General features: G+C 38.4%; 1 protein-coding gene across 4 annotated transcripts in view; it reads right to left on the reverse strand.

The window, feature by feature from the left end:
• ATP8A2 (ATPase phospholipid transporting 8A2) overlaps positions 1-12,233 on the reverse strand; it is a 438,434-nt gene that overhangs the window by 17,345 nt on the left and 408,856 nt on the right. For 3 of the 4 annotated variants that reach the window (XM_067466581.1, XM_060770914.2, XM_067466583.1), the window contains 2 exons: positions 7,465-7,553; positions 3,759-3,863 (listed from right to left, as the gene is read on the reverse strand). In XM_067466581.1, coding sequence (XP_067322682.1) covers positions 3,759-3,863; positions 7,465-7,553 — 194 coding nt within the window. The remainder of the gene's footprint in view (positions 1-3,758; positions 3,864-7,464; positions 7,554-12,233) is intronic. The other variant, XM_067466582.1, reaches the window with a different exon arrangement.

A 12,233-nucleotide genomic window follows, 5' to 3' on the forward strand; every position in this document is an offset into this window, starting at 1 on the left:
TGCAAGCATTCAGCGAACGATGGAAGCTCATGAAGAAAAGGAGCACGGATGAAAGAGAATGTAATGAAATAAATGGCTGTGAAAACATACAATCTAGGAATGAGTCATGGCATGGCTGTTACATTTGCGGAATGCCAAATCAGTAAGTAAACATGGCTGAGGGAAGCGGATCACATGCACTGAGTCAAGTTTCAACCACTGTGTTACACACCCAGAGAGAAATACACACACAGCACTTTCCAGGTGACACTGATCAAGATGGCTTTATAAACAAAGGCTCCGTTCCTCGAAACAGTGTGTATGGAGCACTTTAAAGAGCAGAGATCCCTTGTACGGTGAGAGGAGGAGGGAAAATAAATCTAATCCTCTTCTTCCCCTTCTCAAGGGCCGATTAGAAGGCTTTCAGATTTTTATAAAGGTGTAAATATATGCATAGCACTGAAAGCTGGACCGGGGATTGGAACTACACAGACAAGTTACATGCAGGAGAAACTAATGCAATGGTATGCTAAAGCAATCCATAACTGAGGAGCAACAGATTTTTAGGTACCAGAGTATAATCCTATGATGCCTCAGTTACAGAAGCCTACATCATGTCTTTAATATTAACTCTAATTCAAAGTAAAAATTCAAATTTCGAGTTCACAGATATTGAATGTTGCTTCTGTAAGTGCTATGAACACAATGCATGTTATTTTGGAATTACACCAATATATTATTCAAGCCGTCATAAAAAGGAAAGAACAAATAAAAAACAGTAATGTGATTTTTACTGCGAACATATTCCAGAGTTTTCAACAGTTGGAAAGCTGTAACAATCAGTAACACCACCAGGAATTTGTGAGAAGAAAAAGAGGAGAAGGATCCGTTCTCTGCCTTGGATTTCAAAATTCATTAGTTACGCAAACACTTAAGCCATTAGAGATCTAGGCAACTGAGTGATGATGTACAAATAGGCTAAAATATAACCCAGAAAATCATGGAATCGTAATTTTATGTTATTACCATTGACATTCTACATGTTTTATTATAACACATAGTTTACTGTCTTGTGGTTTACTGTAGGCACTATTTAACGATATGGAGTTGCAGTTTACTTTAGCTACAATATGGCAATTAGCTTACTTCAGAATATATGTGAAAGATTCAAAGGTTGATCCTGCCTAAGCAGAATGGAATCTGTCTCTGAAGTTCCCTTCCACTCAGGTTGGTAGTTTAGGTTTGTTGAAATCCTGCTTAATTATTGTGAAGTTCCCTGGCAGGTCACATAGTGCCATATTGTTTGAAGAACACAAGTGTTAGTTATAAAACCCTTTTGAACTCACAGAGCTCTTCCATTTGCTGAAGCACAAAAGAGGCTAAATGAAATCTTTTTAAAGGGCTGGGTAGAGAGAGAAATTGCCAGAATTCTCCAATTTAGTGTCTTTCACATCACACAAATGTCCCCTGGCCTCTGACTCCACAGCATATAGTCCTGCACAATGAGGAATGTAATAATGGCAGGAGGTTCCATATGTTATAGCTACGATGGAGAAGCATTCGGGTTATTGTCTACTTTGAAAGCTCTGCTAATTATGCATCTTAAAGCTGAAAATCTAACAAGTAGCATGGTTAAACTAGGATACTATTTGCTGGCAGCTGTAGCCTGAAAAAGTTATTTTTGGACTACAACTCCCAGAAACATCAGCTAATACAGTCACACGGTGAGCTTCATGGGTAAGTGGGGACTAGAACCTGCCTTTCTCAAATTTTAGTTCAGACATTGTGACCACTGCAAGTCACTGTTCTTAGGAATGGACAGGGTGATGAGACTGAATCATAGTACAAATACAATTTGTGCTTGTGGGATCACAGTAAGAAATTATCTGGAATAAATACAAAGGAATCATAGAATTCTATGGAAGGCGATCCCAAGATCCATGTATTCAAACCCCTTGTCGTGTACGAAAGATGTCCCTCCAATCTCTATTTGAAGACCTTCAAAGATGGAGTGTCCACCATCCTTAGAATCTATTCCATGCTTGAACAGCTCTTAAAGTCAAGATGTTCTTCTTGATGTTTAGGTGGAATCACTTTTCCTGTCATTTTAATTCCCTGGTTTGTGCTCTAGTATACATAGCAGCTGAAAACAAGTTCATTTTCTGCTTTAATTATGGCTATCACATCAATCTTCTCTTTATCACACTAAATATGCCCAGCTTCCTAAGCTACTGCTCATTGGATATGGCTTCCATATCTTTGATTGCCATAGTTACCCTTCTTTGGACATGTTTCAGCTTATAATATCATTCTTGAATGGTGATGCCCAGATCAAAGCAGAATATAATGCAGTGGTTCCCAATCTGTGGTCCATGGACCACAAGTGGTTCCCAATATCTAAAATATAGTCTGTGGTCTCACTGTTACTACACTGTTGCAACAAGAGTGAGAGTTTAGTAAAACTCCTATAGTGCCGGGGCAATGGGGATGTCCATAGGAGAGAGGCAGACTATCCATGAAAGGTGCAACAACAAACCTCCTGACTATTTCAGCACCCCAAATCAGCACTCCAATTAACCAAACTGAATCTAAAGCTGACCAAAAACTGATTCATAACCCTTTTTGTACTAATGTTGGAGGGTGGTTGCTGGTCAAAGTGATCCCTGGTCAAAAAAGAGGTTGGGAACCACTGATATAATGATACCATGACTTCCTTTGATTTGGACACAATACTCCTGTTGATGCAGCCTAGGTGTCACCCAACCTTTATTACAGAAAAGGATACACATTTCTTATCATGGCAGCTTTGGAGCATGTTGAGTAGACAAGACACAGAAGTAGATCTGATTGCCATGCAGGTAGTACATAAATCTATGCCAGTATAAGTAAGAAAGACCTAAGGTGGTATATTTCTCCTAACTTCCACAAGAGCAGTCAGGGAGCCTTTGGGTATGGCTCCATTCTGCCAGCCATGTTCTGAACAAAGAAAGAGCAGCCTCTACACCCAGTGTCCTCAAACTTTTTATGCGGACACTCCCCCAGACTGTTGAGGGGGGGGGGGGCAGTCTATAGTTTGAAAAAATATATGAATGAATGCATATATCTTATTTGTAGTGCAAAAAACCCCATGAAAGAACAATACAATATTGAAAATGAAGAACAGTTTTAACCAACACAAACTTACCAATGGTTTACCTCAATTAGTAGTATGAATTAAGTCCGCATAATCCAAAATTATTCTAAATTTCTAAAATCCCCCCAATGCCCATGCTGTTGTACACTAGCATAATCACAAACTAATAAATTAAAATAGCATCAATTATTTATTTGTTACTAACAGCCTTAATATCCTTGACATTTATTATTAAAATAATAATTAATTTCATTATGGAAAACTATCAAATAAAGGGCAAAAAGTAATTCTTAAAAGATTTCCATACTTTGTCAGGGAGATAAAAATGATGGGATTAAGCAAATTAACACTTTCTCAGGGATTTGGGAGAAGCCAGCTTGGAGTGGCAACACAGTCCAACAGAAACATAACATAGGATTGTATAAGAAGCACTATACGGAGCTTTCAGATTAGTCTTTTGTAGCAACATATGATGGATGGAGCAGTGAAAAATGGAAGCTTTAAAAGAATAATAAAGCAGATGGATGGGTCATACTGCTGAGACTGGAGGATTCCATCAGGTAGCAATGCATGGAGAAACAATAATGATGGGAGAGGGGAGAATATTGATTTGGCATGCTTCCAGTTAAGATGGAATTGCCCCCACCTCTTTCCATTACTATCACGCAGCATAGATTTTCTCAGCTCTTTGGACTTAGCTTCCAACTCTTGAACCTGCTCCAGCAAAGTTTTATGGTAGGTATGCTTGGCCCTGTATCACATGAGAAAAAGACACAAAACACACCAACACATCAGCTTTCATTGGTTGCAAAAGACTCAATTTTCCATGCAAAGTGAAACAGAAAAGGTATCTTTTCTGCAAAGCTGGCCTGATGTATTGTGGGTTATTCTAGGATCTCTTGCCAGGCTGTAGACAATGTGGGGCCCAAGCCATGGATTGATTTTATCAAATATTCTTAATAAGAGTAAAGGAACAATCTACATACACCTCATTCTCTCACGCTGTATGTGTACTTCGCGTAGCCATAACCTTTGAAAGTTTTGAACATATCAAGAAAGTTCAGTGATACAAAAAGCAAACATGAGAGAGATATCTGGCACAGTATACACAAAGAGACAGCAAAATAATTTGCTTTAATGGAGCACTCTTCTTCTATTTGGAAAATATTTGAAAAACCCACTATCCAACTGACAGGTAGGACTGCTGCTCTCATGGGTCTGCTCAACAGCAGGTCATTCAACTAAGGGAGAAGGAATTCATCATATATTCAGAGAAATAGAGAAAAGGTCCACTCTGTCCTTTTAGCAGTATACTACAGGGCTTATCTTGGACTTTTTTGTAACCTTTTTAATGCACTGTAATGACTTTTACAACATTTGTTTTGTAGCTGCTGCAATTTCAATTTGCCTTAAAGCTGCATTAAACGGTCAGTGCAGATGGGACCCAAATCTCCTGCAGAAAGAAGTTTCATAAGTTGGGAGCAAGCACCAAGAGCCTCTCACCTGTATCCTTTGAAGCCCACTAAACCAAACATCCCCTCCCCCATCTTCAGCCCACTATAGTTCCTTCCCTACCTCCTTCCCCCTATCCCATTGTAGACCTTATGGGTCTGCAAGCATAACAACATATTCTAGTGAGTATCCATAAGTACAACACTGTGTGCTATTGTTATGTACTGGCCAGATTATCTGAACACAAAAATATTTCCGTTCTAGTATATCACCTCTCATAATGGCAGGCACAGTATATATTGAACTACTTATGTTTATTTGAGTATTTCTTTCTTTCTTTCTTCAGAAGCCTGTCATCATCAGCCCTCATTTTGGAATAATATTAAGGATAGACTGCCTTCATCTCCCCTCAACAAATATACACCAGATATGGGCTAGTGGTGGGAAAGATTGCAAAAGAGCTTGATTCTTTGCGACTATTTGCCTCTTTCTATGGATACTCGTCTTCAAGGTGCAAAGCAAAACATCGTTGGAGTTTCTCCACTTATCCACAAATACCAAAAATGGATTTCACTGGAAGAGGCTGAAGAAAACCCAGTCAATAAAATATCAGTTCATAAGACATGACTAAATGGGTATCTCACAATAAGATGACAACATGATGGGTCATAATATTTGGGTATCATGATAAATAATTTTTATGTCTGATCCTTTTTATGCTCAATCAGTTAATTCTAATGGAACAGCTGCGATTTCAGTTGGTCTCTGTTGGGAAACTAACAATCATGCATGTGCCCTAAATGGTATGTCTGTATGCCCTGTCTTTGCTCTCTTCCTTCTTGACAATTTTATGATCCTCCCCTCAAATTAAAATTTGCATGGATCTTTGGGTGTCTTCTAGAAAAGTAGTTATGCTGCAAGTCAAATAGGCAATGCCTTTGAAGTTAACAAGTTATAAAAGAGGGGTCTCCTCCTTTGTTGCCCAGTGCAATCTAGGTTCAGTCCAATCCAGCCCACTGTTGTGGCCTGGACAAATTCTGAGTGTTCAGAAGATGAGGTAGGGGATGTTGGGAGAGATTCAGAGGGCACAGAGAGAAATGTTTTGGAATCTTCTGGCAGCAATGTTTTGGAATCTTTTGACAGTTCCCAGGAGAATGGAGAAGGCCATTCCCATGGGAACCTGCCAGAAATGCTGACCAAGGGAACTGGGGAAGATGTGTGTCTGTCAATGTCAGAGAGATTCGTGTTAAGACAATAGGGATCTCAATTAAGGACTCGCTCCTCCAAGTGGCTCAGAGATAAGGGGAGCAGGTGCAAAAGAAATGATCTCATGGGAGAGATTCTGGCTTTTAAAACTGATTCATGTTAATACAATTCTTTGAGAGAGCAATGTTGCAATCAGGTCAAGAACTCTGTGTCCAAGTCTTCAAGCTGTTTTTGTGTTCTTGTCTCACGAGGCATAGTTTTGTCTGCCTTGGATTTATGTACCCTGTCTTGAATGGCATAGTTTTGCCTGTCTTGGATCTATCTACCTTGTTTTTGGATATGTCAGTAGAATTATGTTAGAGACTTTCTCTGAAGGGATTTTTGGACTTTTGGCTTTTACATAACCTTTTAAATATTTTCTTGCTTTTCATATATTCAGCTTTTACTATACTCTGCTTTTAATAAACTCTTACATTGGATTATCTGGACAGTGTGTGGTTTGTGGTGGAAAGAGGCTTCAGGGATCTAGTGTCTGTCTTCCGGCATGGAGCATGGCCTGCTTCTTGAGCCTATGCTCTATTTTATTTTGGATTATAACTTTGATGTACTGCAACCAAGTTACCTGTACCTGTGTGATGCTTTTGCACAAGGTTTTGTGAATAAACTGTTTTTTTAATTGTAGATGTGGCATTTTTTGTTTTGGCACACGGAATTCATTTTGTTTATGTGCATACTTGATAAAGAGGGTGCTGTGATCAGCTACTTTGATAAACTTAACTCTGCCTGTTTTCTTTTGAAATGCAAGCTCTCCTAACTTTATACTTCAGCTCATTCAGTTGTGTCTTGACTCTGCTAATGTTATGCTAATGAAAGTTTAATCTTTTTCAAACAAATTTGTTTTTCCTCTGGCCTAAAAACCTGAGACCTTTCACATTTTAGGGTAAACATCCAATAGAACTCTCTATCAAATAGGTCTCATTTACACTGTAGAATTAATGCAGTTTGATGCCACTTCAACTTCTATGGCTCAGTGTTATGGAATCATGGCAGTTCTAGTTTGGAGAGGCACCACAACACTTTGGCAGAGAATGCTAAAGACCCTGTAAAATGACAACTTTCATAAATCCATAGCATTGAACCAATACAATTAAAGTGGTGAAAGACTGCATTAATTCTACAGTGTAGATGCATCCACAATCCTTTCAAGTAGAACCAGGAAAAGCGATAGTACGCAAAGCCATGGCGCATTATGCTTAACTAAAAACAAAAAACAAAAAACAAAAAGCTACAAGTCTTATACTGAAGCACATGAAATATAGTAAAGCTTTATATTTAGGACTTCATATGGATACTTTTCTGCTTGTGCAATAAAAGTAATACATATTCATTAGTATAAAGTATTATCATAGAGTTATTGGGATTTTTATAGCCCTATTAATGGGAATGTTATCTGCATCAAAGTTTTTTACAGTGCTGTTGTCAATTAAGAAAAAGAGCATCACCCGTATACAGAGAAAGTTTTGCCAGAAAGGCAAAGAATCATTTTATTGTGTGTGATCGAGAAGCTAATGTGTACCTTCTGTCCATGTATATCATTATCTACAGTAATGCTGAGAGTTTTCATTTTCAGAGGTTTTTAAATATATATATATTAGTTGTTACAATAGACACAATGTTTAGTTCTTCCAACTTACGCTCTCCATGCCACATCTTTAACAAGGCACGCTGTGGGCACCAGCAATAAACCGAGCCAGAAGTATCCACATCTCAGGACCATGCCTGCCTGTCAAGAAGCAGCAATAAATATGGCATTAATTATCATCATATTACAGTTTGCAATAGTGATATTGGAAAGGGAAAGGTATGATCACAGCATTGCCAAAAAAGGAGAAAGATATAATACCATAAAGGAATATATAACATACTGTATTGATCTAGTTTTTTAAAAAGGAGAATTGCATTAATAATTTTATTTTATTGCATTTACAACCCATTTCCCCCCAGCACTTGATAAAACTACAATTACTATAGTTCTAAAAGGACTAAAATTAAAACATACAAAAGGTTATCATTATTAAAATGCAATAATAGTAACTATAATATTAAAAAGATTTTAAAAACAATTTTAAACACTTCCATTAAAAAAGAAATAAAGGTAGCATTCTACAAGTCTATTGAAAATTCTTTCCCTAGAATAATTGATTACTGAAAATCTGCCAAGATAAGAGGTCAAAATGAGTCATTGTAACAACAACAATGCTAGCAGATACTGATTTAGGCTCTAATCCAGGCATGGGCAAACTTGGACCCTCCAGGTGTTTTGGACTTCAACTCCCACCGTTCCTAGCAGTTTTGGGATTGAAGTCCAAAAGACCTAGAGGACCTAATTTTGCCCATACCTGCTCTAGTTCTATAGTTCCCAGAAGGGAATATCTGAATAAATGCCATAGGATTTTTGGCAATCCCATCCAAGTTTGCGAAGAGATCTTTTTCCATAGAAGGACATCCGACTTTCAAATTACTCTTGTGAAGTTGTGGAGAGGTCTACAGTAAACACCAATCCAGCATGAAAGCTATGATGTCAGACAGTTATGTGGTGGAGAAATAAAAAGAAAAAGATGTATTCTAAAGACATATGAGGCAAGGCCCCTAAACCTAACATGCTCCTGGAACAGAAGAAAAATATATCAACCCTATAGCTAGCATATTTCATTATCCTACCCCTATTTTGCAGGCAAGGAATTGTGTAAACAAGTATGAAAAAGAAATAAGAAAATAATAATTTCTGCTATCTTTCCACCTGACTAAAGTGAGTTCAGCAATCTTTTGGGTAAGAGGGTTTCTCTGCGTTCGGATGTTCCCAGTCCCCACCAGTCACATTGATCTCTGACAATATATTGCCCATCTTCCAACAGCAAGGACCCCCAGCATTATTTATGTATGTGGCACTTTGATACTGTGACCATTAGTTACTGTGGTACAAACCTCTGGGTTGTTTAATGATATTGTCCGTGGTTAATGAACCTCAATTGTCCAAACATTGCTCTTTAGCATTTTATGAGCAACCTTTCATTGATTACAGAAGTTGCTTGATATTGCTTTAGAGAAGATATGAGCCCATCACACACTGTCATCAATAGATACCTTTTTCCACCAAACTTCCCCAGTAGTTTTTTGGCTTCTTCAACACATATATGGTATTGATTTAAGTTTAATAATTGAACTGACAGCTGATGAGTCTTGATCATATGGTGGAATGCAAGCTGTTAAAATCAGAATAGATTTTAAATGCAAGCTTGGATTTCTATGGCTGACACATCTTATGGTACGGCAGCTCTACTTTGGGTGTCTTGCTGGTAGCTGTTTTACAATTTGTCTGTATTTAGCAACAAAGCTGTTGTAGCAGCACAAGTGCTAGACAGGTGGTTTTGAATTCATTGTCAATTCTTTGATGCTAAGTCTTTCACACTATTACTGGAATGCTGGAGTAATGGTAAGCTTTTACAGCAACTGAAAATAAGTGATTTATCAATATGTCAGGGCCCACTAGAAGAGTGTTTCTCAACCTTCCTAATGCTGCGACCCCTTAACACAGTTCCGCATGTTGTGGTGAATCCCTAACAGTAACATTATTTCTGTTGCTCCTTCATAACTGTCATTTTGCCACTGTTACAAATCGTCATGTAAATATCTGATATGCAGGATGTATTTTGTATTGTCAAAGGCTTTCATGGCCGGAATCACTGGGTTGTTGTAGGTTTTTTCGGGCTATATGGCCATGTTCTAAAGGCATTTTCTCCTGACGTTTCGCCTGCATCTATGGCAAGCATCCTCAGAGGTAGTGAGGTCTGTTGGAACTAGGACAAAGGGTTTATTTATCTAACCTACAACAACCCAGGATGTATTTTCATTCACTGGACTAAATTTGGCACAAATATCCAATACGCCCACATTTGAATACTGGTGGGGTTGGATGGGAATGATTTGGTCATTTGAGAGAAGTAATTGCTGGGATGTATAGTTCACCGACAAAGAACCTTCTGAACTCCACCAATGATGGAATTGAACCACACTTGGTACACAGAACTCCAAGACCAACAGAAAATACTGGAAGGGTTTGCTGGGCATTGACCTTGAGTTTTGGAGTTGTAATTTACCTACATCCAGAGAGCACTGTGGGCTCAAACAATGAAGGATCTGGACCAAACTTGGCACAAATAATCTATATGCCCAAATGTGAACACTGGTGGAGTTTGGGGAAAACAGACCTTGACATTTGGTATTGTAGTTGCTGGGATTTATATTTTTTCTACAATCACAGAGCATTCTGAACCCCACCAAGGATAGAATTGTGCCTTTTTTTTTGTCGTGTCAGGAGCAGAAGCATCCTGTTGTGAGAGAATTGGCCGTCTGCAAGGACGTTGCCCAGGGGACGCCAGATGATTTTTGATGTTTTATCATCCTTGTGGGAGGCTTCTCTCATATCCCCGCATGAGGAGCTGGAGCTAATAGAGGGAGCTCATCCGCCTCTCCCCGGATTCGAACCTGCGACCTGTTGGTCTTCAGTCCTGCCGGCACAGGGGTTTAACCCACTGCACCACCGGGGGCACCGAGAATTGGGCCAAACTTCCCACACAAACCCCCAATGACCAGTAGAAAATACTGTGTTTTCTGATGGTCTTTGTCGACACCTCTGACACCCCCTCATAATAAGGGTTCCGACCCCCGGGTTGAGGAACGCTGCACTAGAAGAATCATACAAATCCCAACTTTGGTAGCATGTCTCACATGGCACATATTCATCCCAAAGCTTTGAAAACTTACTTGTTGGGATGACAGCCCCCAGAATTCCCCAGCCAACATTGCCAATTTAACTGAATTGAAGTTAATTTGATTCTGCATTAGTTTGTCCTAATTTTATGTAAACTTCTATGAATCATTATAAGAGATTAAAAAATAGGACATGAATAATTTGCTCAATTGAATGAACAGGGTGCTTACTTGTAATTATGTAGGGTTTTTGTTTTTGAGTGGCCAACTAGGTTCCATCTAGGCCATCTAGGTTCCAACAGCCTGTTGGAAACCACTAGAGCTCAGGTGAAAAGAGTTTTGGCAGTAGTCCTACCATGTTTTTCTAAGCTTAGCTTAGCTCTAGAAGTTTCCAACAGGTTATATATAGGTAGGTAACAATCCAGATGTGTGATCATGAAGAAGAATTAATATCTTTTTAAGAATGATGCAAAGCCTACTCTTTACCTCAATGCAAAGCCCTATCCCATTGTGATGCCCTCCATCATTCTTTTTACTGGATTCTCAAGTCTAACCACCCATGTTTCTCCTCTTCTGTCTCTAAAGTTGGAAATTCATATTCTATAATGGAAGTAGGGGTTTCAGTATATGAGACCCTTAAACCAGGGATTTGAAACAGTGTCAAATATCTCGAAAGTTTGCATTACTGAAAATCCTTGTAATGTGACCACTCAAAAATCCACATAAAGTAAAAGCACATAATGTGCACCACACAGCAGTTCTTCAGGTCTTAACTGAGGGGTTTTTTATGAGATCATCGGAGGGAAAAGCTAAAGTAACTTCATAGAAAAAGGTTGTCCACAGGCATGCTAGAAAGGAGCTCTACTGAACATAAAACAAAGATGTGTCATTTCTTAATAAGTTCCTCAACGGCTTTGAGTTTCATTCGGTTACCAATGAGCACATTGTCAGGACATCTGTTTTTATATATTAACGCACAGGAAAGAACAAGCTTGCTATAAAAACCCACCCATGAGAGACATAAAGTAATATCTCAAGGTTTTCTTTTCTCTTTTTAATTCTTTGGCTTAGACAATTATAAAGAAAGACAAAATCCAATAGGGATTTTGTTTTATTTCCCTTTCTAGCCCTTTCAGTTGTCCCAAAGATCTCTTTCCCATGCAGGTGTGGGTCATAGTTTACATTTCAGAAAGCTGAATAGGAAGTAAGGAGAATATACCTAATTCAGTTTTTCTAACCAATGGAGATAAACTTACAAATGGTTCACTTCCTGGTCAGACATACTGAAACTTTAAAAAAGAGCAAAGGTATAGGATGCCTGTGGAAATCTTGTAATTCTTTTCTTTGTGAGCAGTAAAGTTTGTTAAATGAATGATATTTTAGAAGTAGTTCCAAAAAAATGTATGTGCATGCTATCTATTTTACTTAGATTTGTATCAGAGACCAGATGTGAAATACTGAAAAGGTCAAAAAGATACAGGGATTGATATAGAAATGTAGATCCAAAGATGCTGCTTTGCATGTAGAAGGCATTTTCCACTGGTGCTGGCAAGTAGAAATGCAATAGAAAAATTAAACTAATTAAAAATCTGCTTCTACAAGTGGAAGCGAGAGAATCACACAACATAAACATGAAGTAGTTATTTTCCTTTCAACGGTATTTTCAATTTAGTGTTTTTTCTTTACTCTACTA

This window comes from Anolis sagrei, chromosome 3 (genome assembly GCF_037176765.1).
Source record: "Anolis sagrei isolate rAnoSag1 chromosome 3, rAnoSag1.mat, whole genome shotgun sequence".
In the NCBI taxonomy this organism is placed as follows: Eukaryota; Metazoa; Chordata; class Lepidosauria; order Squamata; family Dactyloidae; genus Anolis; species Anolis sagrei.